Source organism: Macrobrachium nipponense, chromosome 40 (genome assembly GCF_015104395.2).
Source record: "Macrobrachium nipponense isolate FS-2020 chromosome 40, ASM1510439v2, whole genome shotgun sequence".
Taxonomy (NCBI): Eukaryota; Metazoa; Arthropoda; class Malacostraca; order Decapoda; family Palaemonidae; genus Macrobrachium; species Macrobrachium nipponense.
Genome location: NC_061101.1, coordinates 23,528,044 through 23,552,616, shown reverse-complemented (window position 1 = coordinate 23,552,616; position 24,573 = coordinate 23,528,044). Strand labels below are relative to the sequence as shown.

The 24,573-nt window shown below is 40.7% G+C and overlaps 1 protein-coding gene and 1 long non-coding RNA gene across 3 annotated transcripts in view; one reads left to right on the top strand and one right to left on the bottom strand.

The window, feature by feature from the left end:
- The window catches only part of LOC135211993 (DAZ-associated protein 2-like), a 95,501-nt gene that overhangs the window by 2,705 nt on the left and 68,223 nt on the right, over window positions 1-24,573 (top strand). Inside the window, 1 exon segment of the mRNA XM_064245265.1 lies at window positions 7,717-7,752. Within this exon segment, the coding sequence (XP_064101335.1) occupies window positions 7,717-7,752 (36 nt within the window).
- LOC135211995 (uncharacterized) lies at window positions 844-2,479 on the bottom strand. Of its 2 annotated transcripts, XR_010313803.1 has the most exons (6): window positions 2,174-2,479; window positions 1,856-1,938; window positions 1,631-1,713; window positions 1,406-1,488; window positions 1,178-1,260; window positions 844-1,009 (listed from the first exon to the last, which is right to left on the bottom strand). It is a non-coding gene; the product is annotated as an uncharacterized LOC135211995 (long non-coding RNA). The 2 variants fall into 2 exon arrangements; XR_010313802.1 differs by lacking the exon at window positions 1,406-1,488 and having other exon boundaries at window positions 2,174-2,468.

Below are 24,573 nucleotides of genomic sequence, written 5' to 3'. Positions count from 1 at the left end.
TACAAACAAACAAACACAGTCATTGCCTTAAGGTTAGGAGGTGCCTCTTGTCTAAGTCCCAGTAATTCAGTCACTTTAGGAGGTACATTTATCAGTGGAATGGATTACAGCAATTGGAAAGGGATATAAAGGTTTTTGTTAAATTAGTAAAGTGAATGCCCTTGCAGTTCTTACACAATGGCAGCCATTGTTGAAACTGATGTGTTTGTAGCTGAAAATGGCGAATAGTCAAAAAACATCCAGGTGCTTCAGCATAGAATTTTATGATATTTTGATGTAAAGTTGTAGGTGATTATTGCATAATAATAGGGAAGAAAAGCTTACATAGTCATGTGTGATTAACACATGCACTCGCAAGCATCAGTCACCTCCCAATGTCCAAGAACTCAGAATGGAAAGCAGTAAATACAGTAAATGCCTTATTATTCAAAGGCCCCATATATTCTATGGATACAATGCCAAAATAACTTTTATTTAAATATTTCTGATATAGTGTTGATGTGGAATTCAAGTACTTTATCGGAGAATTACCAAGAATAATGATGATCTTTTTCTCTGAGGTGCCTGATAAAGAACTTAGCCCAATGACAATGCAGTGGATACTTTGCATTGAACCCAATTGCTAGAGCTCTTTGGTAGTTTGCCCACAAACTACAGGCAGTCCCCGGGTTACGACGGGGGTTCCGTTCTTGAGGCGCGTCGTAAGCCGAAAAAAAATCGTCGTAAGCCGGAACGACACTTGGAAATATGCCTTAAACTAAGAAAAAGTTAGAGACCTTACCTGTGTGACATGCAAGTAGATTGCATGATGTGTAGTGTGGTTATTCCAATGGCAAAGGATGGTTCTTGAAGGTATAATTCTTTATTAAACTCTTGTGACACTAAAAAGCACAATGTACACTACACTTAATCCTTAGGGTATACACTAAACACTGTCACTGTATACGTATACACATGCATTGCACACTTTGTTAGATCCTTGATACACTAAAATCCCAGTCTGGTAGCTCTGGAAGGTAAAAGTATAACACAATTAGTACAAAATACTACACAAAGTCCTGAATACAATATGTAAATTATGAGTATCAAGAGTAAAGAGTTAATGTATGTTTATTAATTCCTTACTTTGAGTTATATCAAGAGTAAAAAAGTTAATGTATGTGAATTAATTCCTTACCTTTAGTTTAAAGTTGTCTTTCAATATAACCCTGGATGGACAAAGTCTTATGTGGCCCCATAGCCTACATCATTCAGGGGGTTCTGGAATGTACAAAAAATAATTAGTATGTCAGTAAGTACTCTATGCATAGTAAGTTACATACAGTAATATGCACCATACAGTGGTTTAATATCACATATATAACATGTATAAAACTTAGTTAATGTATGTTAATTAATTCCTTACCTTTAGTTTAAAGTTCTCGGTCAATGTAACCCTGGATGGACAAAGTCTTATGTGGCCCCATAGCCTACATCATTCAGGGGGTTCTGGAATGTACAAAAGATAATTTTGTCAGTAAGTACTCTATGCATAGTAAGTTACATACAGTAATATGCACCATACAGTGGTTTAATATCACATATATAACATGTATAAAACTTAGTTAATGTATGTTAATTAATTCCTTACCTTTAGTTTAAAGTTCTCAGTCAATGTAACCCTGGATGGACAAAGTCTTATGTGGCCCCATAGCCTACATCATTCAGGGGGTTCTGGAATGTACAAAAGATAATTTTGTCAGTAAGTACTCTATGCATAGTAAGTTACATACAGTAATATGCACCATACAGTGGTTTAATATCACATATATAACATGTATAAAACTTAGTTAATGTATGTTAATTAATTCCTTACCTTTAGTTTAAAGTTCTCAGTCAATGTAACCCTGGATGGACAAAGTCTTATGTGGCCCCATAGCCTACATCATTCAGGGGGTTCTGGAATGTACAAAAGATAATTTTGTCAGTAAGTACTCTATGCATAGTAAGTTACATACAGTAATATGCACCATACAGTGGTTTAATATTGTAAATGATTGGTCTACACCCCCTGTTCAGCAGGGAGTGTACAGTATGTATGTAATTCCATGAGGGACCTTGATCATTATCCCATGTGAGAGATCTTGGTTCACTTAATGTATGTTTACTATATGTACTATGTATAATTCCTTACCTTTAGTACAGTAGTACATAGTTTACAGTTGTCGTTCTATGTTATGTAGTAACCCTGGACAAAGTTTTATGTGGCCCCCATAGCCTGCATCATGGAGGGGGTCCTGGGTTTCTGGAATGTACCAAAAAAGTATCAAAGTTAAGTCAGGGGGTGTTTATGTATGTTTAGTAAGTTACATACAGTAACCATACGTACAGTGGTTTATAACATGTACATATGTACATAATCAAACTTGGTTGGAAATTCCTGTAAAAAAAAGTTATGTACGTATGTAATATGTACTACTGTATGTAAAAACCTTACTGTTCATACTTGTTACACTACATGTTACATGTGATACGTTATACTTTCCTGAAGGGTTTTTTCCATCCAAAAAACCAAAATGGTGCTTCATTCTTGTAGTAGTTATCCCTTGATGACACTTGTAGTAACAACCTGGAGTTGTGTGAAAAAATGTTGGTTCTGAAGGAAAAAGTAACAAAATTAGTGTACAAAATATACACTACAGAAAGTTGTGAATGCATATGTTAATTACTGTAGATATATCAAGAGTACTAAAAGATTTAATGTATGTTAATTAATTCCTTACCTTTAGTTTAAAGTAGACTTTCAATGTAACCCTGGATGGACAAAGTCTAGTGGCCCCATAGCCTACATCATTCAGGGGGTTCTGGAATGTACAAAAAATAATTAGTATGTCAGTAAGTACTCTATGCATAGTAAGTTACATACAGTAATATGCACCATACAGTGGTTTAATATCATATAACATGTAGTATAAAACTTAATTTAGAAATTCCTTACATAACTTACCAACTTTTAGTGAGTCTCAAAGCTGTTACCTAGGTTGTGGGAGATGGAGGTGGAGGTGTAGAGCATTCATGATAAGGATGCATTCCAAACCTAACTTCATGTGCTTATCACAGATAACAGGCTAGGATGATGGGCAGTCTGGAATGAAGAATTAATATTAAAGGACAGTATGTAACCACTTAGGTGTACAAAATTTATTGTACGTATGCAAACATTAAACACAACTGAGAATTCCTTACCTCCAGCAAAATGAAGACATGTAGGCTATGTAGAGGTCTGGTTTATGTAAGTACATATGATTATAGTAGATGTAGGTTACATAACATGGTTATTACATATGTAATATTAAAAATTAAAACATTAATAAAAAAACTGTCCTTACCAAAATTCTAGTGGTGGCTTGCTTACTGGGTGGTTCATATGGTACATGAGAGTGGGTGGCTGGGCTATGGAGTGGGATGGGCAGGTGCTTGGGAGTCTGGAATGATACAAAAAACTATATAAAATGATAGTTACTACTAACTGTAAACTACTGCACATGTTTTATTACTGTGGTTTGACATAATGGTAGTGGTGTACTACGTTAATGGTTTCAATATACAAAAAATGAAGAATTTCCTTTTACCTGAAGGAATGGTAGAGGGTGATTACTACTCGTATCCAACTGATTTGGGCTCTGGGGAGTGATACTTGTATCAACTGATGAGGGAACATCTACCATCTGGAAAGAATGATAGGGTACATAAAAATATATTAATAAGGTGGATGTATGTAATTGTAGCATATGTACACTTTTAATAAAATTTCTATTAGCAATTTATAAAACATTTTATACAAAATTTGTTAAGGATTCCTTACCTGATGTATAGGGCGAGGCATCAAACCATGGAAAGGCTCAGGGTCATCTGGGTCACTGTCACTACAAAAGGGGTCTGAAATGGAAAAAAAAATAATAATAAGGTTATGCAACATCAAACACATTGTACCACTATGTAAGTTATGGTACGAATGTATGTAGGGTGTAAACAATTTCCAACATGAAAATGAGAAAAATGAAATTGCTTACCTGGTTGTACACGCGTCAGGTGGGCGGGCTGATACAGAGGGTCCAGGTAACACAGGGGATCTGGAACTGTCACAGTAGTACAGGGAGATCTGGAACTGTCACAGGTAGTACAGGGAGATCTGGAACTGTCACAGGTAGTACAGGGGGATCTGGAACTGTCACCACTTCTGCAATAAAATTACAAATGATGAAAATTAATGAAGTTACAATTTATACTCTTACATTTAGTAGTTGTTACATTAAAAAATTACACATTTTAATATGTACACTATGTAAACACATAAATTAGTAAAACAGTTCAGAATTCCTTACCAGGACTAGGAGTGGGAGGTGGTGGTACTGGAGACTTGTGAAAGAAAGTGTCAAGCCTGGACTGCACACTTCTCTTCGTCTGCTTCTCCTTCAGGGTCTCCTTGTAGAAAGTCACCAATCCATGATTCCTCTCTTGATTTTGTCAAACCTAGAAACGTTAGGGTCTTCTGCCTCAAAAGAAGCCAAGGCTCTCTCCAGATGAGTAAAACCCTCTGACAAGCCTTTCACAGTTAATGACCTGGGTTTTGGCTCTGGTGCCGCCTCCTCTTCCTCAATCATTTGTTGTTCAAGTTCTAGTAAGTCTCTGCAGACAATTCCTCTCCATGGGAAGCCAGCAGCTCTGTTACATCATCAGGTTCAAGATCTAGTTGCAGCCTCTTGCTTAGCCCTACGATCTTCCTCGTCACAGTCTCGACGTCTTCTGCCTGGTCAAAGCCTTCAAAACTGTGCACAAACTGTGGACACAGTTTCCTCCAGGCCCCATTTAAAGTGGTCGTCTTCACCTCGTCCCAAGCACTTGCAATGTTCTTCACTGCATCTGCAATGTTGTAGCCCTTCCAGAATTGCTTCAGTGTCAACTCCTTGTTAGCTTCTATGGCCCTCAAAGCAACACGTATGGTCCTTCTAGGTAGGTAAGCCTTGAAATTTGCTATTACTCCCTGGTCCATTGGCTGTATCAGCGATGTGGTATTGGGTGGGAGGTACACCACCTTCACATTAGGATGCATGTCGCTCAAATTTGAAGGGTGACCAGGGGCATTGTCCAGGACTAAGAGGGCCTTAAAAGGCAGACCCTTCGAAGTCAAATACCGCTCCACTGCTGGCACGAAATGGTCATTGAACCAATCTTCGAAGACCATTAAGGTAACCACGCCTTCTTGTTAGATTTCCAAATCACAGGGAGTTGACTCTTGAAAATGCCCTTGAAAGCCCTGGGATTCTCGGCCAAATACACCAGCAAGGGCTTCAGTTTCAAATCACCACTTGCATTGGCCCCAAACAGCAAAGTCAGTCGCTCCTTTCCAGCTTTATGGCCAGGTGCTGACTTCTCCTCCTTGGAAAGGTACGTTCGATTTGGCATTCTTTTCCAAAATAATCCAGTCTCATCCACATTAAAGACTTGGTACAAGACCGTGTAACCACCATCCTTAATTATCTCAGCCAAACCAGCTGGAAAACTTTCTGCTGCTCGCTATCAGCACTAGCAGCTTCACCTTGCAGCTTCACATTATGCAAATTTGCACGAGCCTTAAAACGGTTAAAAAACCAACCTCTACTCGCGGAAAATTCACCACCAGCAACTGCCTTCGCCAAACTTTTTCACTACTGCCTCATGCAGCGCTCTAGCCTTCTCCTGGATCACACTTAAGCTCACCGGAACACGTCGCTGGTTCTGGTCCTCCAGCCAGATCATGAGCAATTTCTCCATTTCAACAATGCTCTGGCTACGTTGCTTCTCGTTTATCACCGTTGACTTCATCGGTGCAGCATCCTTAACGTGCTTCAGAATACGTTCCTTATCCTTCACAATGGTTACCACCGTGGTCCTGCTCAAGCCTAAAGAACGGCCTATTTCGGTGTTAGTTTCTCCCTTCTCCGAACGCTTTATCACGTCATATTTTAACCTCCATCGTGATGACCTTCCTCTTCTTGGATGAACTATCATCGGAGGAAGTACTTTGGCGTTTAGGAGCCATTGTAAATTAGCGAAAATGGCAAGGAATTTCAGCAACGTCTCAGAACACAACCTAGTGGATGCAGGCAGGCACGCGATTGAAGTGGCGTCCTTTCGTATTGTTACGCTTGGCGTCCTCGACCGTCCGAGGTCGTTGTTCGGTCAATTTACCATACAGTTAATAGCGTTAATTAATTTATGCACCTCCGCTCAAAAACTAGTTCTGCATATGAGGTATCGTTAAAAAGCATAACAAAACGTCGTAACCTTGGCATTTGTGTTGTAATCTAACCAGAAACTTAGTTTTTTTAATTATGTACTGGAAACAAGCAATGATTTTCATTATTATTTGCGCTTTTGGACTGTGTAAACTGCGCATCCCAAGCTAGTGTATTCCATTCGCCCGCAAACTAGTTCCGCATGCGGTGGCGTCAGTAAAAAAATTCAAAAAATAACGAAAAAAAAAAAACGTGTCAAAAAATCATCATAACCTCAAAATTTTTGTTGTAATGTAACCAAAAACATATTTTTATTATGTACTGTGCTAAACTATAAAGGATTTTTATCATAGCATGCGTTTTTTAAAAGCGTCGTTAACTCGGAGCGTCGGAAGCGTCAGCGTCGTAACCTCGGAACAAGCGTCGTAACCCAGGACGGAATTTCCATTGAATATTTAAGAAAAAGCGTCGTAACCTCGGAACGTCGTAAGCCGGAACCGTCGTAAGCCGGGGACCGCCTGTACTAGTATGCACATGCAATTGTTTAATTTTCAGTTGTACATGTCTGCCAAAGCGATGCTGCTGCAGGTTATTTTATTCACCATGTTACTATCATGTTCTGGCCTACTGTTGAGTAAACAATACACAAACTTGACATGTGAACATGCAGCTAGTCTGTAATTGTAATAGCCGCTGTGTTGAAGATATTTTTAGTCATTGTACAGTTTGGTTAAAGGTTACACATAAACCTATAATTTAATACGTACAAATGTAAATTCCTGTTTTCCTGTATGGATTTGACATTTCTTTGCCACCAGAAATATTTATTTAACCCAAGGAATTTTAGTTGTTTAGGTGGCCTCGAGAACCAGTAATATATTATGCTGGTGCTACTAGGTACGGGCATTGGATAGAGGAGTCAGTTGAAGGAGTTACATGTATGTTATGTCAAGTATTGTGAGATTATTTGATTACTGCAGACCTGGATTTCTTAAGGGATGATGGTTAAGAGGTTCTAGATGTGAGATTTAAATTGTTTGATTGGGCTATACGTATACATTACAACTAGTATAGCTGTTGATGCAGGGTTTACTGAAATTTAATTATTGTCATTGTCATGGACTTTATGTCCATGTTCCTCCAGCCTTGCTATTCTGCTCTGTTTGGTTTTTCAGTGCTAGGGACATATACTACTTGAACAAGATGCTCATGTTGTTTGGGTCTTGTACAGTGGTCTTTCTTTTTTATTATGTATGTTGGAATCACTTGATAGTGATTAATGCTTTGTTGAGATTGTATAAAATTGTGTGTTTACATAAATAACCTGAGCGATTTTTAAACATTTTATATGAATTAGTATACAGTGTTTGTATTTGTTTATCAGTTTATAGAATTTGAAAACAGTATTGTTCCCTCCAACTTGTTTTGATTGTAATTTTTTCCATTTGGGTAATTCCAGATTACAGCATTTCTCCAAGCCTTTCCCGGCAGTTAGGTGAGAATAACTTTGATTTTGTTTACAGTTAGTGTTGATATTTTCCCAGTTTAGAAGTTTAGAATAAGGATGACAGACCTCAAACCCTAATTCTTTCTGTAGTGTATATACTGTACTGTGCTGTACTGTAAGTAGGTATGAGAATTGAAAACTTGATATGTATTCAGTGCTGTTGTATATTTTTTTAGGTCAAGGGTTGTATTAATGAATGTGCCAAGTAGCTTATTGATAGCACTAGATTTAATTAGTCATATTAGTCCTGCTTTTAATATTGGCACCATGTACTATCTCCCTTTTGTGATGTGAAGATATGTGCCTCATGTAGAATTCCCTCTTTAAAGACAAATTCAGTATCGACATTACTCTTGATGACAAGAAAGTGTCTTAGCTGTAGCTGAATGAATTAAGCACCTTGTAAGCCTGCAGTCTTGATAGCAGATAGTGCCAACCCTGTATCCTTTTAGCCTCAATGGTCAGTTTAGTAATTTCCAGGAAGGAAGATATAATGCCCTAATATTCATCCCACACAGCAACATTTTTGTTTGATACCCTTTACCCCATTATAGGCATTAATATCTTGTCCTATCTACAAGTTATTGTTCATATTGGTATACTTTTTAATTTCTTTACCTTATTGTTTGCATATTTACTCCCAGTTGATCATTGTTATTTCATGGTTACTTGAATATTTCTTTCATCTTATAGTATGGATGAATAGCAGTCCTTCTGCCCTGCTTTATACAGGTTATATGAATTTGTCTTGTATAATAAATTTTTGTATATGTGACTTACCCAGCACATAATTATATAGCTAAGAGTTTCTATTTAACGGCAATCTAAATTCAAATTTTTGGGGGGTACCACTTCAATGGCTCAGTAGGTAGGATGCAGGGCCGTCCCCTAGCTGCAATACTAGGAATGATTTGGCGAATCACGTCATTCTGTTTTCTGCCGCGCTCAACGACACATCGAGTGCTTACAACAGCTTATTCCTATTTCCGGTTATATCACCGGATTTCGATAGTGTTACAATCACTGGAACGCATTCATAGCCTTGGAACAGGATGAGTCATGTCTTGTTTATTTTGTTCAGATTTTAACATTAGCTGGATACTTGCAGTCTCCGGAATAATAATATAATAATGGCCTTATAAATATAGTTCTTGAAGGGATCACTTTTCGAGTAAATCAAATACTTTTGCATATATCTTTTTAGTGTCCGGAGGGCTTAATGTGAAGTCATTTGGTTAGAATTGTTTTCTTTAGTAACTAATCTTGATGTTACGTCATTCCTTTAGGCCAAACTTTCGTATATAGTTTGTTTCTCAGCCATGAGCTATTAGCAAGACACCGCTCTAGTAACAGTTTAAAGTAATTCTGGACCATTGCAGGAGTGTTGCATCATTCCATTAGGTGATATTTTGATTTCGGATTATGTTACGATCATAGACTAGTCACAAATCGTCAGTGAATATAATTACCTTAAAGGTAATTTGTGAATGTTAATACCTTCTTTTAGGCCAAATGATGGCCATTAGGCCAACACATTTGTTTTGTTTACTGTGCCTGGAATACTTATCGCTTTCCTTTTCAGAGACAAAGGTGGAGGTAGAAATATAGTAAGGAGAGTGTGTGTTATTGTTGGGCTGCGGTAGGTCATAGGTAGATTGTTCCTGTCAATCGAGTACTATTAACCCTGAAGAATTGATCCTGGGAGTAGTAATAAGAGGTTTAGGGTGGTGGACGGATTGATCCTGTAGATAAACAAAATTAAGCGCCATCAACTTGGAAAGAATCGGGCAGGAAAGAGGTGCCAATACTTCTATCGCCAATAAATTCACTAATGGCAACTTTTGCACTGGCTAAAATCAAAACTCAGCGGCTCAAGGCTTCAGTTCTCCTTGTAACTTCTAGGGGGAAAGTATTATGTCTGTCTCTCATGAAGTCTTTTTGTAAATTTGCTCGTAAATACATTAGGGGTTGCTGTTGTTTTTTTGTTCTTGTCTTTTACAATAGTGTGTCGGTTGTAAATGTAATTTTGCAAAGTGCGAAGAAATATTAGAATAAACATACAAAAGTAATATAAAGTTAATGAATCTTCGTTCTTCGGTTGTAAAAATATTTTTTTTTTCAACAATTTGCTAAGAATTTGTTACTTATTTTATTTCTTATCTGTTTTGATATTGTGTGAGCAGTAATTATAAATTTACAAAATAAAATTATTTATTAGAAAATTAGGTAAAATTTACGATTGTCTTGTAAAAGAAGCCCCACAAGGGGTGTAAATAGTAATTTTCAACTTCACATGGAAGATAGGGATAATTAACTAGTATAGTACTAGGTTTTTGCTTCTGCAGTACAGTTCATCACCCGCTACAGGTAGAGAGCTTGGTATGGCCTCAGTCTGGAGTATTTTCCTTGTGTCATACAGTTGTGAAAGTTCATGTTCGGTAACTTAACTGGCATGTCAGACTGGAGCTCAGGACACTCGAGTCGATTAGCAGGGTACGACCCTAGGAGTTGGGCAACAACCCAGTGTGTAATCAGTTATTGAATTTGAATTTTAATTTTTTTTTTTTTTTTATAATTGTTTTATTCTTTTATGTTAAAGTCAGATTTGCTTTGAGAACTAAATGTGAAAAACTACTTGATATAGATTTATCTTATTTCAGAGCGTAAACTATATGTACATATAGTATATATATATCTAGATATATGAAAATCTATTTCATATATTTGTAAATATTTATTTTATTCCCTTATCACTAATTAGAGAGTAAAAGCGGTAATTAACAATATAAGAGTGGATTTTGTTTTCTTACATAATGCAAAAATGTACGTGTACATTTTCCTGATTTTAAGGATAAAAAAAAATGCTAATTACAATATTAGAGGGATTTGTTTTCTTAACATAATGCAAAAATGTTACATGTTCATTTTCCTGATTTTAAGGAAAATAAAAAATGCTATTTACATATGTATACATTTTTAGCATGCCTTCATTTCCTTAGATGCCAGAATTTCATACAAAGTAGTTAATATTCGATTACTGATCGCTTATTTTCTTCAGTAATATGCAACTGAGATCACCAGAGATGCCGGCATATAGCCTCTAGTCTGTCTGAGCATCATTTTGCGTTATTTAAATACAAAGATTGAATATAGGAAATGCTAATGTTATTCATACTATTGTTAGCATTCTTCTTGCCTAGATACCAGAATTTCATATATGGTAGATAGTTGATTACGGATCGATTATTTGCACAAAGTAATAAGCAACTGAGATTTCCAGAGACGTTGGCATTTTGCCCTTTGTTTCAGGCGCCAATAGCTGCTGAGCGCCCAGCGTTTCGGGCACCAGTGACTGCCAAGCGCCCAGTGTTTGGGTTGACAATGGCTGCCAAACGCCCAATGTTTCAGGCACCTATGCATGCCTAATGCCCAGTGTTCACCTCTCGCCTCCCAAAGCTGACGCCAGTTCTCTCCTACTAGCCCTCCTGTCTTAGTCATTTGCTCCAGCGCTTCCTTCCCTTGCCTTTGCCAGTATTCTATTTCGATTATCATGAATTTATCAATGTAAAGTGAAGTGTTGTGCAGTGGAGGAGGTGGCTACTTGTTCCTTGATTCTCCTAGACAAAGGTCAATGTCCCGCTCCCCCACACCGGGGAGAAGACATACCAAAGGTCCAAGGGAGTTCAGGGGGTTGCATACAGGTAGTCGCTCCCTCAGTTGAACCTGTATTGATGGACAGCCGCTGGAAAGGCGTATATCTGGATGTGTGTTAGAGGAGGTGACTTTCTGACCCCTCGGATCTCCGAGACTTAAAGTCAAGTCCTGCTTCTCTGCACCAGGGAGAAGATTGCCCTCAATAGTTGCCCCCTTGGTCGAACTTGTGGCTGTTCCCAGGTATTGGCAGACAGCCACTGAAAAGGCGTCTTTTGATGCGTTTATGGTTTTTGACTGAACACGGCTGGATTAGTTTTAATTTTGAGCATCCTGCCCACCTAGGCGTTCAATCTCGTAAGCACCTCTTGCTTTGATAGTCAGTCCGCTCTCAAGCTTTTGTGCCAGGTGTGTGGACTTGCTCGCCTTCTCATATTTGCTCTGAAGATGGAAGTACCGACTTTTCCCATTAAAGAGGAAGTGGATCAGATCTCTGAGCCTGCTTTGGCATTTTGGATGGACACCAGGTTTGGCGCTTCGATCTCTCTGGTATCTGGTGTTTTTTTTTTTTTTGTCAAACACCAATCTCCTTCCAGGCGCTCTGCACCATCTGAGGAGCTACACTCCCACGCTCCAGCTTGCCCGAAGCTTTCCACGCCCTCCCTGGCACCAGCTGTTGGTAGTTTTGGCGCTAGGTCCGTTGGGTTTGGCCTGATGACAGTCTCCTCTTTTGTCTTCATCAACACTACAGGATCTTTTGATTTGCTCCTATCCCACCCACCACTTAGTTAGGACATCACTTGAGTCGTGCTGTAAGCTCTGAATAGCCCTCTTCGTGAGTTTTTTGATTATGGAGAAGACAGATGCGTGGCAAGACGTGGCAAGTTCTCACCCTCTTTTGGCGCATTCCAACTCCACTCAACTATCGTGTTCCCGCGATCTGACCAGTTGTAGGAAGAAAGGGCTCCATTTGGTCTGTGAGAGCCCATGCTCTCCCTTCTGGAAGGCGTTTTTTGCCGAGGCGAATAAGTTTTCCTAAGTCCATACTTTGCTATCATCATATCATCAACATGCAAGTTTGCTGACCTGCACACGTTATTGCCCCCCCCCCCCCTCTCTCTCTCTCTCTCTCCTCTCATCCTCTCATCTCTCTCTCTCGTCTCTCCTCTCTTCTCTCTCCATGCCCTCTCTCTCTCCTGTATCTCTATTCTCTCTCTCTCCAACCTACTTCCTGGGTTACACCGTAATGGATGAGGAAATAATAGGAACTCGACAGAGTGTACTCCCCAGAGTTTGGATTCGAGTGCCTATGCTCCTAGTTCTATCTTAGGAAGGATATCATCAGACGTATGTTCATTTGTTTGTGGGAACAACCAGTTCAGCATGGACTAGTTGTCTTCAGTGTCCTGTTATTGTCTTAGAAATTGTCCTTCGGGTAGCATCTCGAATACCCTCTTCATTAGGTAATAAAAAGCATATCTGCCTTTCCACAGTCATTTTTCCTTTTCTTTCGAAGCGAAGATGAATTAGGCGAGCGTTCGTCACCAGTAGCTACGAATATACTTGTATATTCTTGCGGCAGGCATCTGTTATCAATTGCACTGTCTGAGTGTAGACTCACTGGTAAGTTAGTCCTTCTAGTGTGTGATCGAGACAAATAGTACCTTATCGTAACCAGAGTTGTTCGTAATAACCTGAAAGTTAAGACGGTCTTAGTTTCCAGTTGGGACTTTGAGATGTCTAGTGGTTTTGTTTGGCAACAACACCACAGGTTTGGTATATCACAAAACGAGGGTTGCTTGCCCTCGTGTTTCTTTTAACGTGCAGTTGGTCGAGTGTATCTGTTATGCACTCTATAGCTCTATAAGACGAACGCATGCCAAGACGAAATGCACTACCGGGCAACTCAGGAGTCAGCCTACGGAATCGGGTGAGTACCTACTCACTGAGATCTTGTTTATCCTAGTTTGTTTATCTTCTATTGAGGGTTAACGCCTAAAACTTCAGAACTCTCTGCCCAACCATCACGACTTATGTCTGGTTGGCTTTAGATTCTCGCTTATAGTTCCTGGTTTGGGGTCCTCAATTACTATTGTGAGAATCATCAGACAAAGTTACGTCTCCTTAGATTCGGCATTGTCTTTCTGTTTACCCACGGTACAACAGAAGTCTTCAGCTTTGTCACAATTGACGCATAGACCACTGCGATGATTCAGAATGATTGTTCAGACAAATACAGCATTTGTTTTTTGTCCTCTATTTTTCTCTTAATTCGTAAAAAAGTGGTCTAAACGTTTGGTCCTTCTATTTTAAAGGGGGTGGGGCTTCATGTTTGAAACACACAGTGTTGTGGAATATCTTTCAGGTCTTGTTGGGAGCAAAACTAAGGATATAAGAAAACAGCCCTCTTCCTCCATAGTTTTAAGTCATTTGTTGCTCTTTAAGCCCATTCTGCTATCGAGTTACTGGAGGCATAAACGATCTGCTCATCATATTTGTTTTCTTTTTTTATGTAAGCTTAAAAAAAAAAAAAAAACAAAAAAAAAAAAAAAATAATTCAATACCTCGAGACCATTATTAGTGACTGGCATGCAATTGCAGAAGGAAGCATAGGATGTTTCTTTCCTATTATCTCTTCACCTTTTCAGTAAGGTGCTGAGTTGGGGTATACAGAGTTACATGGAGAACCCACCACTCTCAGTGTATGGCTCATGACGTTTTTTTCAAGTGTTAGTGTCAGTGTTTTCTTGTTGTTTTATTTTGGTGCTGTACCCAGGTCAAGGGTGGGCACCTATCATACTTTGCTAGCCATAGGAGCATTCCCCTTGCTGCAAAGTTCCCCTTAAGTAGGAGGGCGACCCTTGGCTTTTACTGCCACCACTAAGAGTTAAGTGAGTACCAACCAGAGCAGTATTCATCTGCCATAGCTGTTAATTGATAGGAACGACAATCATTGTTTTTCCCAATGCTAGCAATGTTTTATATTTCAAATTCTTACTGATTTAATGCTTTGGAGTAGATATGCCCCATGATCCCACCTCCATTCAATGTGAATCAGCTATACAATTACTGGTAAGTCGCATTTACAAAATGATATTTTTGTAATAAAATTAGATTTTGTATATACTTACCCAGTAATTATATGATCAGAGCCCACTCGCCTCACCTCTGATGGCCAATATGCATAAAACAGAACGACATGATTAACCAAGTTGTTCTTAGTATTGCCGTTGAGGGACGGCACTGTATACCTACACTGAGCCATCGAAGCGTTACCCGCAAAATTTTGTATTTAGGCTGCTGTTGAGTAGAAACTCTTAGCTATATAATTACTGGGTAAGTATATACAAAATCTAATTTTATTATAAAAAAATATCATTTTCATTGTTTACATTTAATACTTCTTTCCATTTATACATAGATAGTTTATGTGTCTAAAGGGGGGCTAATGTTGCATTCTCCTTGTTCCTACGATGATACAAACCTTTGACTCTTGGGTATACCATAGGCATGAGTTGGTTTGGTTGATGAAACTTTGTAACAAGGAGATGAGTGGGTGGGGTATTGCCCACTCAGCTGACCTGACAGTCAACCCACAAATTTTCTTGAGCTGCAAATGAATAAAATGCTTCTTTTTACTGTTGTGTATGTGGTTGTTCCATTTTGGGTTTCTCTTGCTTTGGCAACATGTACCATAGAACTTGCTCTTTTGCAGAATAGGCACTGAAGTGCATATTTATGGTTTTCTCAGTTCTGGCATGTTTTTCATGGCGATTCTCTCTTCACCCTGACATCTTTTGCATTACCAGTAGGGCACTGACTTGGTTATTGACCTACGTAATAAAAGAAGAAATTGCTGTTTTCACCTTTGTCCTGCACTTAGAAAACACCAAGTACGGCAGTCTTCTACAACTTATGGTCTACTTCATACACCATAAAGATTTTTTGGTTCTGAGTATTAATTTTATTCCTCAGATAAGCGTACGCCTTCATTGTAGAGAGGTCGTCTTGATTATTTTGCCAACCCCATGTCCCTACCTTCTGCCCATTCTTCTCAGACTTTCTGATTGATTACTCATCTGAGCTTGCTGAGTTGATCTACTCATAACGGCAGGCAACCAGAGTACATTTCTTGACAGTGCTGATCCAGGCATTATAATCTTGGATTTTGCAGAGCATGGACCTTCTTTTGATAATATTCTGGACAACGAGTTTGGATTTTTGTACATATTGGCTTTAGCAGACTTAGTAACCAAGAGGACTTGTAATGTGCAATAGCCTAAGCATCCTGTTAAGAGTTTTGTATTGACCTTTGGATAGCAGCCAAGAGGACCAATAGTGTGCAGTTACCTGAACAAACTGTACAGAATTTTGTACTGGCCTACCTAGGCAGGTTTAGCAGCCAATAGGGCCAGTGATCTCATACACTCAGGGGTCTTCAGTGGGGGATTCTTTTGATGTCTTCTTTTTGTGTATATCAATAGATCCTCCACTGAACACAGAAAGAAGTGGGCTTTCTACAGAGACATTGGATTCACTTCCAGACCTGGTGTTAGTCTTACAGTCAGATTCATGGATCCAAAGAAAGTTGTGCTGTGGTTGTAACAGAAAGTATGTACATAATTTGATTAACTCCTATAGCATTCCTTTTTTAGTCTATATCTTTTATGCCAGAAAAATAGTCTGTCTAGTACATTACAGGTGGATTGCCATCAGCTTTACTGTTCACTTTTTTGTTTGTGGACTCAATGTCGTCAACGTGGGTGGCTTAGTCAGCAAAGGAGAATTGATATTGTCTAAAGTCTTAGCTTCCCGGTTGGGATCCCACTTTAGTTTAGGGGAGGGGGTTTGGTTTCCACTATTGTTGATTGGCTAGGCCCTCCTTAGTCCTCTCACTATTCATTTTTTCTCCGGGGTATCCTCTCAGTAAGGTTGTTCATGCTTCATGTCAAGTTCTTCATTTCCCCCTCTACATTTGGGATTCCAGAGACTTTTCTTATGTAATAGATTGTTGTTTCTTTGTTCTATAGATTTTTTTTTTTTTTTTTTTTTTTTTTTTTTTTTTGCTGTGGCAGCTTAAGCTTCCACTTTAAAAGAATCATTTTCAGCCATTTCAACATGACTCCATGTTAGCATTACAACTTCTGACTTATCCTACTGATAAGCATTCTCAAGAGAATAATCAGCTTATTGTATGGGTCACATCTATGCTTACATACCTCCAGTTTACTTGCAGTCCAGCTCTTGTCTCCATATTTTCTTTTGAAACCTCTGGTTTTTTTTTCCCCAGGTCTTTTTCTACCTGTATCTTGCACTTGGAGCCTTAGAAGCTTAGCGCACCTCCCACCCAAGTTGCTAATCTGACTGTAATGATTTGTGATGAAGATTTTTTTTTTTTTAATGAATTTTTTCAAAACAAACACATTAAACGTAATTGCCTTTTCTTGGCCCCATGCCTCTGTTTGCAGTTGTATCAGACTATCCAAGATTTGTTTAGTTAACTACTGGGGACTTGAGAAAATAATATCATCATGTCCTCCTACACTAATCTTTTTCTTTCCCTAGGGGAGTGATGTGCTTGGGATTTTGTGCAATAACAAATAGACTATATTATGAAGGAAATGGGTTTGCATGAAAATTTAATATATCCTTTGAATGATGGCCACATTATTTTGATCAACGATACTTAGTAAAAGCTAGTTAGAGTATGCACAATGTCTATATGATTATAATCCATCAGTATATTTTTAAATGTAGGTAATTAAAGCTTTTTCACATTTATCATAACTAAATAAATAGAATTTTCCCAAGAGGTTCATATTCATTAATAAGATAGGTTAAACTAGAAGATATTGAGGAAGAAAGGTGAATTCTACAGTTTTGAATAGATTATTATAGTATACACTAATTGGAAAGTCAGTGATCCATCCTTTTAACCACCTGGAGACAATATCCTGAGTTCAAAGTGATCCCCAGTGTGCAGGGAAAAGTATACTAATGTTTTTTTCTTTTTTACTGCTGGGCAAAGATTTCTTTTATGTATTTTTTCATTAGAGTTATATTACAGTACATTTTGCTTACATTTTTCTCTCTAGTTAGTCCAGTGTTTATGTGATAGCATTATCACTTGATTTGTTAAGAGAGCAATGTACTACAAAGTGTTAGATTGTTTCTTGCATTCCATATGCTTCATTTAGCCCCTTTTTGTAAAGTATGCATTTGTTTACAGTTGGTCTGGATTTTTGGTTAATATAATTTCTTAGATCAAGGTACGGTGACTCCCAGAAATGTTAGTGCAGTACTATTACCATGTTTTCATCCTGATTGTAGGTTTCTAGCTCATTATCCCTCATTCTTATTTTTGACTCAACAGCAATTTCCCCTGTTGTGTAATGAATTATATTTTGTTTGGCACTCCATCCAGTAATTAATGCACTTTTCCTCTTTGGCACTTCTTGTTGTTCATAAAATTATGGTTATTTTGATTTTAGGGTTATAGAAAGTATTGAATTCTTAGGAAGAAGCAGGGTTAGTATCAGCGAGAGACAGTCTGGAAGAAGTGTGTATAAACTGTCGTAGATGGAAAGTATTTTATAACTTGAGAATGGAAGGAAAGATGGAGGATCAAAAACAATAGGTTATTTTAGGTATTTCAGAATGATCAGATTGTTTTGGATATCAAACAATAGGTTATTTTAGGTATTCAGAATGATCAGATTGTTTCATAATTGGATAATAGAGGAAGTGAATTTTTATACATTTAACTTACCTGTCAGATATATACTTAGCTATTTGACTCCGTCGTCCGACAGAAATTCGAATTTCGCGCTCACGCTAACCTGTAGGTCAGGTGATCTACTTACCTGCCGCTGGGTGGCAGGACTAGGAACCATTCCCATGTTCTATCATATTTTTTCTGTCGGCCATACTGGCAACATCGTTGTGGGTATCTCCGGCTGGATTCGTATTTTGCATCGCAATTGATCTTCGTTTGGACTCTCGGTGACGTATTTGCATTGATTGTACTGGACATACGCGATTGTGGACCGTTTTTTGGAATTTGATTTGGATTGTTTCACATGATGTCTGATTCTGGAAATGTGGAGAAGAATGTGTGAATGTGGGTTGTAAAGTTAGGATGCCGAAGGCATCGCTTGATCCTCATACTATTTGCAAGAAATGCAGGATGTATGAATGTTCTTTTGGTAATACTTTTGTAATGAATGCAAGGATTTGAGTGCGGAAGAATGGAATCTCTAACTTCATACTTGAAGAAGTTAGAAAGAGACAGGGTGAGGAGGTCTTCTTCCAAACCTTTGTCTAGTTCTGTATCTAGCGGGGGTTATCAGTAATATTCTATACCCTCTTCTCCTTTTACTGCCCCATCTAATGTACCTGCTCCTTTATTAGAACCCACAGATTCGGCATCTGAGATTGCGAATCTTAAAGCCACCCTTCGGAAAATGAAACCAAAATGGCGGCCATTGAAGGTAAGCAGTGTGATTATAGTGCTGTGGATAGTGATTTAAGTGTCCCCAGTGCAGTGGAGGGGGCGTTTGATTGTCTCCACAACGCTCCCAGGCCTAGACCTCTTTCAAGCTCCCAAGCCCAGAGGAGAAGGAATGTCGAAAAGCCGTAAGGAGGTGTGGAGGATCCTCAACAGTCAGACGTCCCTTCGGCATTTTCTGTATCGCCACAGAATGCCAGAGAACGCTACAGAAAAAGCGTTCTGCGTGAGTGTTTCTCCTCCTCGGAGAATTCTTCACCTAAAAGAGGTTGGAGATCGGCGGATCTTTCTCGCCCCCTGAAAAGACGTTTGGATGAACCCAGGATTACTTCTAGTCCTGAGCGTTTTCAAGAGGAGGACCATTCAGTAATTAAACAACCGAGGGTAGACAATAATGAAGGGAGGGGACTAAAAAAGGGGAATCCCTTAGCCCCCACTATGCAGGATTTCCAAATCACTTCGTTCTTGGTGGGAGGTTTTCCTGGTTCAAAAGGACCCTCCCAGGGAAAGAAAAAGACGATTTCCTGCCTATTAAGAAGTCTAGGCTATCGAGGGTTCAGACTCGCCATAGAAATTTGTCTTCCTCTGATTTGGAATCGGATTCATCAGCCTTGCATAGGCCGAGCAGGATCCGTTCTCCTGTCAAACGCAAGACGCCAACGAAACGCGTAGAGCCTTCCAGGCGCGAGACGCCAGACAAGAGCGTCGAGTTTTCTAGACGCGAAACGTCAGCCAGGCTTGAAGCGCCAGCCAGGCGCGAAGCGCTTTACAGACGCGAGTCGCCAGTCAGGCGCGTCGAGCATTCCAAGCGCGAGACGTCAACCAGACGCGAGATGCCAGAGTGCATCGAGGCCGCCAAGAAGACGCGAGCTTCGAGATAGGCGCGTGACGCCAACCAGAAGCAGGACGCCTCCCAGGAGCGAGGCGCCAGGACGCTACGAGGCGCGAGACGTCAACAAGAAGCGTGACGCCTCTCAGGAGAGAGTCGCCAGGCAAGCGCGAGGACGCTCCAAAGCGGGTGACGCCAGCCAGAAGCATGACGCCTCCCAGGAGCGAGGCGCCAGGCAAGCGCCAGGACGCTTCGAGGCGCGAGACGTCAACTAGAAGCGTGACGCCTCTCAGGAGAGAGTCGCCAGGCAAGCGCGAGGACGCTCCAAAGCGGGTGACGCCAGCCAGAAGCATGACGCCTCCCAGGAGCGAGGCGCTAGGCAAGCGCCAGGACGCTTCGAGGCGCGAGACGTCAACTAGAAGCGTGACGCCTCTCAGAGAGAGGCGCGAGGCAAGCGCGAGGCAAGCGCGAGGACGCTCCAAGGCGCGTGACGTCAACCAGAGGCGTGACGCTCCCCAGGAGAGAGGCGCCAGGTAAACGTGAGGACGCTGCAAGTCGCAAGACGCCAGCCAGAAGCGTGACGCCTCCCAGAACGCGAGGCTTCTTCTAGACGTGAGGCCTCTACTAGTTGTGGGGACGGTATTGTTCGTAGTCCTTCACCTACTAGAAACATTTCTCCTAGAGCGGCTTCTCTTGATAGAGAATCGTTCAGGAAAGAGCGATCTCCTTCTAACCTTGAACTTGAAGAGATTTCTGAGGAAGAAGTTTCAACTAACGAGGGACTTTCCAATTATAAAGTTTTTAGCCTCGTTACTTCTTGAGGAGTTTGCGGATTCTCTTAGTTCCTGCAGCTCCTCCTTCGCCGAGATCTCTGTTTTCGAGCACAAAAACCCTGAAATCCTCGGCTTTCTTGAAGATGAAGCCGGCGATCTCAATGAAGAGCCCATCCAGTCTTTAGATTCGTGGCTTTTATCTAAAAAGAGGAAACTTTGAGAACTGTTTATTTGCTCTCCCTCCCTCCAAAAACTGACGGGGAAAAGAGGCATTTGGTATAAGACAGAAGAGGCGATGGGATTGATGCTCCCCTCGTCTGCAGATTTCAGATTTCTCGAGTCTTGTAGAGTCGTGAGAAGAAACAGTCTCTCAATTCAGCAAAGGCGTCCTGGAGTATGTCGGAATTAGATCAGCACCTTAAGGGAATTTTTCACGTCTTAGAGGTGTTCAACTTCTTGGATTGGTCTCTTGGGGTGCTGGCTAAGAAGACGAGTGAGCCAGAGTTTTCCTTTATCCAGAAACTTTGCACAGTGTCCTATCTTACATGGATAAGGCTGTGCAAGAATTGGTTCTGGGTGAGAGTTGGCGGCTCTTTTTGGATCTGGGAATGTTAAAGAAAAAAGATCTCTTTTTACAGTTCCTTTCTGACGAAAGGAGTTTTCCTTTCCCTTTCAGAGGTCCGCTCTATTATTCGCACCTCTGTCAGAACATCTGTTTCCTTCATCTTTAGTGAAAGGATAGTTCGAGATCCTTGTGTCGGAAAAGGCTACGCAGGACCTTCTTGTACATCTACAAAGAAAAGTAGACCTGCAGTTACGACTCAGAAGAAGGTGGCTCGGACCCCAGTGGTGCCATTCGTGGAGCCCCTTCAACTCGATCAACTTCGAAGAGAAAACCCTTCGACAAGCAAGGGAGGTCTTCCTTCCGCTCTTTTAAAAAGAGCAAATAGCAGCCATGTCCTCCAAGCACAGGTAGGGGGCCAGACTTCAATACTTTTCTGGATGCCTGGTCCGTAAGAGAAGCAGATCCCTGGACTCTGTCTGTCCTACAGAAGGGGTACATCATTCCCTTCGTAGACAGACCTCCTTTGGCAACATCTCCGAGGAATTTGGTATTGTCGACGAAGTTACAAGGACCCTCCCGGATCTGAACGAGACTCTCCTTCAGACGGGTGTGTCGATGAGGGACAAGAATGCAATAGAGCTAGTGCAAGATCCTTTCTCCCCGGGGTTTTACAACCGCCTTTTCTTGGTTCCAAAGGCTTCGGGGGTGGGGGGATGGAGACCCGTCCTAGATGTAAGCGTCCTGAACAGGTACGTGGAGAAAAAGAAGTTCTCCATGGATGACTTCAGCTTCAGTTCTGTCTTCCCTACGTCAGGGAGATTGGATGGTATCCCTGGACCTTCAGGATGCTTACTTTCATGTTCCGATTCACCCATCGTCAAGAAAATATCTAAGATTTGTTGCACAAGGACAAATCTTCCAATTCAGGGCCTTGTGCTTCGGCCTATCGACCGCCCCTCAGGTATTCACGTATCTTGATGCGGAACGTGGGCAAATGGCTTCATTTAGAAGGGATAAACATCTCAATGTATCTCGACGATTGGCTAATCCGGGCCTAAGTCGGAGAAACAGTGTTTGGAGGACCTACAGTCTACTTTGAACCTAGCAAAGACGTTAGGATTACTCGTGAACCTCGAGAAATCTCAGATGATCCCCAGTCAGAACTTAGTCTATTTGGGGATTCGGATGGATTCTCGGGGTTTTCGGGCTTTCCGTCCCAGGAAAGGATTGCTCGGGGATTACAGAAAATCTCTAGCTTCCTAGAGAAAGAACGGAGTTCGGTGAGGGAGTGGTTAAGTCTTCTGGGAACCCTTTCCTCACTAGAACAGTTCATTTCGCTAGGAAGACTCCCACCTTCGCCCTCTTCAATTCTTCCTAAGAAGAATTTGGAGTTGGAAGAACGGGCAACTTTCAGAACACTTTCAATATTCCTCTGGAAGTAAAGAATCATCTGAAGTGGTGGATTTTTCCCTTAAAAAAGAACGAGGGCTTGTCTCTAGAAGTTCGGAACCCAAACCTAATCTTGTTCTCAGACGCTTCAGAGAAGGAAGGTGGGGAGCGACTCTAGGGACAAAAGAAGTATCAGGCCAATGGAGGAAGGATCAGCTAGACTGGCATATAAACCCCAAAGAACTTTATGCCGTTCTTCTAGCTCTAAAGCCTTCGAGACAGAGGTGTTAGGTCAGTGGTACAAGGTCAACTCGGACAACACCACAGCGTTGGCCTATATCAAGAAACAAGGGGGAACTCACTCTCTTTCTCTGTTCCATATAACAAAAGAGCTGTTGTATTGGGCAAAAGAAAAGAAAGTGGACTCTTCTCACAAGATTCGTGAAAGGAGAGAAGAAGATCAGTGCAGACAGGCTAAGCAGGTTAAACCAAGTTCTCCCCACAGAATGGACCCTTCACATTCAGGTGTGTCAAGCTCTGGTGGCCTTGTGGGGCAGTCCACATATAGACCTATTCGCCACCTACCTATCCCCAGAAGGATAGAGAACTTTTGCTCCTTAGTGGAAGACCCGAGAGCAGATAGCGGTGGACGCCATGCTGCTGGACTGGTCAGGCCTAGATGCCTACGCCTTTCCCCCCTTCTTAATATGTTAGGAGTGGTGTTAAGAAAAATTTGCGGCATCAAGAGGACGAGACTAACACACATCGCTCCCTTTTGGCCGTCCTCAAGATTGGTTTCACAGAGGTACAGGAATGGACAGTGGACTTCCCAAGATCTCTTCCACACAGGAGAGATCTTCTCAAACAACCCCATTTCGAGAGGTACCATCAAAAACCTCCCCGCTCTCGCTCTGACTGCCTTTCGACTATCGAAAGACTTGTCGGAGCGAGAGGCTTTTCAAGCAAAGCTTCAAAAGCAATTGCTAGAGCCCGGAGATCTTCAACTATTCGGGTCTACCCAATCAAAATGGGTATGTTTTTAGAAGATGTGTAGAAGAATAAACTGTCCTCTTCGATACCTCTGTGACCAACAACTAGCTTGATTTCTTGATTTTCCTTAGGAAGTAATCAAAAAAAATTATCAGTTTCTACCATTAAAGGTTATCGAAGTATGCTTTCGGCCGTATTTCGAAACAGAGGTTTGAGAATTGCAGAAGATAAAGACCTCCACGATCTTATTAGATCTTTTGAAACCTCTAAAACCTTTTCTCCTCGCACTCCTAACTGGAACCTAGATGTAGTTTTGAGATTTCTATCATCTAGTAGATTTGAACCTCCTCTCAACGTGTCGTTTAGAGATCTAACGAGAAAATGTATTTTCTTGTTGTCGTTAGCGACTGCGAAGAGAATTAGTGAAATACACGCTCTAGATTCTCGAGTAGGATTTAAGAGTGATGCGCAATTTGTTCTTTCCAGACTCTGTTTCTGGCCAAGAACGACGAACCCTTCAAAAACCCTGGCCAAAGAGTTTTGAAGTTAAAGGACTTTCAAATCTAGTAGGAGAGGAATTAGAAAGATCTTTATGTCCGGTTAGAGCTTTGAAGTTCTATTTAAAGAAGAAGAATGAACTAAACGGATGTAAACAAAGCCTGTGGTGCGCAGTTCGGGATCCTAGTAGACCCATGTCAAAAAAACAAAAAATGCATTAGCATTTTTTGTGAGGAGCATTATTACGGATGCTCATAATGACTGCACTGAAGACTCTTCCAGGGACTCTCCGAGTGAAGGCTCATGAGGTTAGAGCTGTAGCCACTTCATTAGCATTTCAGAAGAACATGTCTTTAAAAGACATTGTGGATGCGACTTACTGGAGGTGTAATTCAGTGTTCGCATCGCACTATCTCAAGGACGTTAAAGTAACATATGAAAAGTGTTTCTCTCTGGGTCCTTTTGTATCAGCCGATACAGTGCTGGGGCTGGGAGTACATAACGATCCTTAGAAAAATTTGTATTTGTTCTTACTAATTTGATAGTACATAGATCTACCTTGTGAGACGAGTTGTTGGTTTTTCTGCTGATTAGTATGCTCGCTGGC